The following is a 3,714-nucleotide window of genomic DNA, read 5'->3' on the forward strand; positions in this document are numbered from 1 at the left end:
AAAGGTTGCCTTGATTGCTTTGCAATAGGACATACAGTACAATACTGATGATCAGTTAGATGTAACTCATGAAGATTTCAGTACCTTTAGAGGACCATGTCCTAGCCTCCTATGCCATAGAGAGAAATCATTACATGGACTTGTATTATTCAGGCTAACAGTTTTATTTGTGCTAACTATGGTATTTACACTTGGAGATATATGATATTCAAGAGTTTGTCTGTTTGCAGCCTTGAAGATGTAGAGTCCAAGTTCTTCTCTACCAATCCCCAGTACCTTCCCACTGAAGAGTTCCTGAAAGACACAAAAGTTAGGAAAGAATTCCACTACATACCTTAATTCTTTTGTGATTTTAGACACTGAGAGTAAGTTATACTTGAAATCTGGAATGAAAAATATATTTTGAATTTTCTTATTTTTGAAGAAAGAAGAGATTCCAGTATGTGTAATAGAAGCTTGTTCTCCAGTAGGTAATTGGACTTTATTTTTATCATTCTTTGATACTTCCTCATATGAGTCTAATAGGTTTAAACTATGCACCATGTGATTAGATGCTCCTGTGTCTGCTATCCAATTATGATCCACCAAAGTAGACATAAAAGCATGTAGTATACCTACTATCCCTGTAGTAACTGAGTTAGCAACAGGTTCAGTATCTTTGCCCTTGTTCAACATCTGCAGGATTTGCTGGTATTGCTCTGGAGTAACGCAGTTCAGCTGGTTGCCTTGTGTTTCTGAGGGCAGATTCCCATAGTTGTTCTCAATATGATTCATATTGTTGTTCATATTGTTCGCTTAAGCATTGAAACCTCCTCCTCTTCTTGAAATCACAAGGATATCCATGGAGTTTGAAATAGTTTTCCTTTGTATGGCCTTTACACTTACAATAGTCACACTAAATTATTGATTCGTTGAAGAAATTCTTAGGTTTGTCACCTCTAGAGTAGCCAATGTTGGTATAACCTCCAGAATTGTTAGATCCTCCATTCTGGCCACCATTCTGAGCTCTATTACTCATCATAGCAGCAGTTTTATTGTTATTATTAGAATCATACACATTTTTTCCGGTGATCCTTTGGCTTTCTACATTGATTATCATGGCATAGGCTTGGTTTAGATTAGGTAATGGTCGAGTCATTAGCACCTGGTTTTTGGCATTCTCATAGGAGTCATTGAGGCCTATGAGAAACTGATAAATCTTTTGAAGCTGATAGTATTCTACATGCTTCTTTGACTCAGGACAACCACATGAAGGTGGAGGAATGAGTGTTTCATACTCATCCCCGAGTTCCCTCAATCGAGAGAAATACACAGACATAAAGGATACTCCTTGTATTAAGGTAGCAATTTTCTTATGTAGATAAACTGCTCTAGATGCATTTACTTTGTCAAATCGTTCCCTTAGATCTTCCCAAACAGTATAGGCATCGGAGGCATAAATGACAGTACTAATCATGTTTTGGTGCCACAGTATTCATAACCGTGCTAACACTATTGCATTGCACCTATCCCATAGCTCATGAAGACTAACATTATAGTTACTTTGTTTGCAGGTGCCTAAGACAAAACCTAATTTGTTTTTACCATGCAACACAATTTTCAAAGATCTACTCTAAATAGAGTAGTTTTCAGAACCTTGTAGCTGAATAGAGATGAGAACAGAACCTTGTGTATCGGATGAGTGAATGTACAGAGGATGATGATGATCGACTTGGTTAACTGATTGTGCGGAGGTCTGATTATCAACAACTTCTTCATTAGCCGGCATTGTTGCAGAAATTGAAGAAAAAGCTTTGAGAATTCTGAAATTGAAGAGAAGTGCAGCTATTGACAGTCAATTGAGGCTCAATCGAACAAATCTCCATACCCTAGCTTGCGAGGAGTGAGATTCAGATTGAGAATTGGCTCAATTGATCAAATTGACTTAGGTAATTGGCTCAATTAGACCTGTCGCAACTGAGCTAACACTCGTTTAATCGAGCTCTGATACCATGTCACGAAGCTTCAACTATGGCGGTGAGAGGAGAAGAAATGAGAGGAAGAAGAAGAAAGCAGTTACTCCATTGAGCAGACAAATATCATTGTTACATTGATCAAAGCATTAAGCTACTATTTATACAAGTGTTAGTTGTAACTAAATCAACTACTAACTATAGTATAGTGCAATACTAACTACTCTCCTAATTGTAGTCTAGTTAAATAGGCGGGGCCTACATCTCTCAACAATTATTTACGTCAGGTAGCTGCAAAAATGTATAAAATTATTTTGGTTGAACTAGTTTTGGTTGAAATTGCTTATGGAATGATAGTTTGAGTAATTTTTCCTATATACAGACCCATAGCTCCAAATGGTTAGGCGAAATTGAACTGCACAAAAACTACCATTGCTTCCGAGGATATATATATATATATATATTTGTAGTTTTTCTGACTTATTGACGCTTAACTAACATACAAAAATATTATTTTTCCTATTTGTTTAGTAAATAGCCTCTATTTCAAATAGCAAATTACTCAATTTGACCTAATCTCATGGTTTTGGACATTGTCACTGGAATTGTTGCTGCTACATAAAGATATATCCAACTTGAAAGATACGATACTCATTAGTAATATTGGAAGAAACACAACAGTGAATTGTTGTTGAGAAGAAACCCCATGATTCAATTTGTTCAAGAGAAGAAATACAGAGGCTAGGTGAAGAAGGAAAGATATCAAAGTCATCTATAGGGTTTCAGACAAAACAAGACAACTCTTTGGAGTTATTACAACGACCTGATCGGTCATTTTGAGCATTTGCACTTCGCTCGGTAGTTTGGGGGTACGCGTAGCTCCGTATGATGTATTAGGACTTGTGTGCAAAATTTGAGTTCATTCCAAGTTGATTTGATATGTTTCGGTGCGAGTTTTTGAAAGTCGAAAGTTCATTAAGTTTGATATGAGGTGCGTTTCATCGTTTCAATACTGTTATGCGTGATTTGAGGCCTCGAGTAGGTTTGTGTTATGTTATGGAACTTTTTGGTATGTTCGTATGGGGTCCCGAAGGGCTCGGGTGAGTCTCGAATAGGTTTGGGTTGTGTTGCGCTCGATTTTCTTATGTTTCGACGTCGTTTCTTCAAGCATAAGTGATACCACATAAAACAGATGAGCTCCGATTTTTATTTTTATTGAAGCATTATATCCGTATCGTAAAGACGGAGCAATAGCAAAAAGTATCATCAAATTTGGACATCGTATAAGGATTTTATGGTCATATTACTAAGAATTGTGTTGTCAGATTTTTCAGATTAATTACGAAATTGTCATTAACGTCGTATTTAAAAATTTGCACTATTTTCAAATATTGAAACCAACATATCTCCTTCATTATAAGGTCAAATGGAGTGATTCAAAAGCCTAACTTGACTGAAATTTCACAAGAAATATATTGGAGGCATCAAAAACGAGTTTCAAGATTGTTTGGCACACAAAACAAGGTAGAACAGCTGGACAAAAATACTTAATATCGAAGGTTTGATCATTTAGTCATATTTTTGAGTTGGAGAGCTCGGATTTGGACAAGTTTTGGAGGCAATTTTCACCATATGGATTTGGTAAGTGTTCTATACTCGATTTTGATTGTATTTCATGAATCCATCTTTGTTTTTGGCATTTGATTGATGATTTCAAAGTGAAATTTGGGGGTTTTATCTAAAATTTAATAAGTAATTTTTT

The 3,714-nt window shown here is 36.0% G+C and overlaps 1 protein-coding gene across 1 annotated transcript; it reads right to left on the reverse strand.

Moving 5' to 3' along the window:
- Positions 1-895: 895 nt before the first annotated feature.
- LOC104236762 (uncharacterized) lies at positions 896-1,456 on the reverse strand. Its single transcript, XM_009790768.2, has one exon. It carries the CDS (start codon positions 1,454-1,456, stop codon positions 896-898), a length of 561 nt encoding a protein of 186 aa, XP_009789070.2.
- Positions 1,457-3,714: the final 2,258 nt, after the last annotated feature.

This window comes from Nicotiana sylvestris, chromosome 7, assembly GCF_000393655.2.
Source record: "Nicotiana sylvestris chromosome 7, ASM39365v2, whole genome shotgun sequence".
NCBI classification, from domain to species: domain Eukaryota; kingdom Viridiplantae; phylum Streptophyta; class Magnoliopsida; order Solanales; family Solanaceae; genus Nicotiana; species Nicotiana sylvestris.

Excerpts from the sequence above, each read along its gene's own strand:
- LOC104236762 (XM_009790768.2), bottom strand. The coding sequence starts at position 1,456 with ATGATTAGTACTGTCATTTATGCCTCCGATGCCTATACTGTTTGGGAA.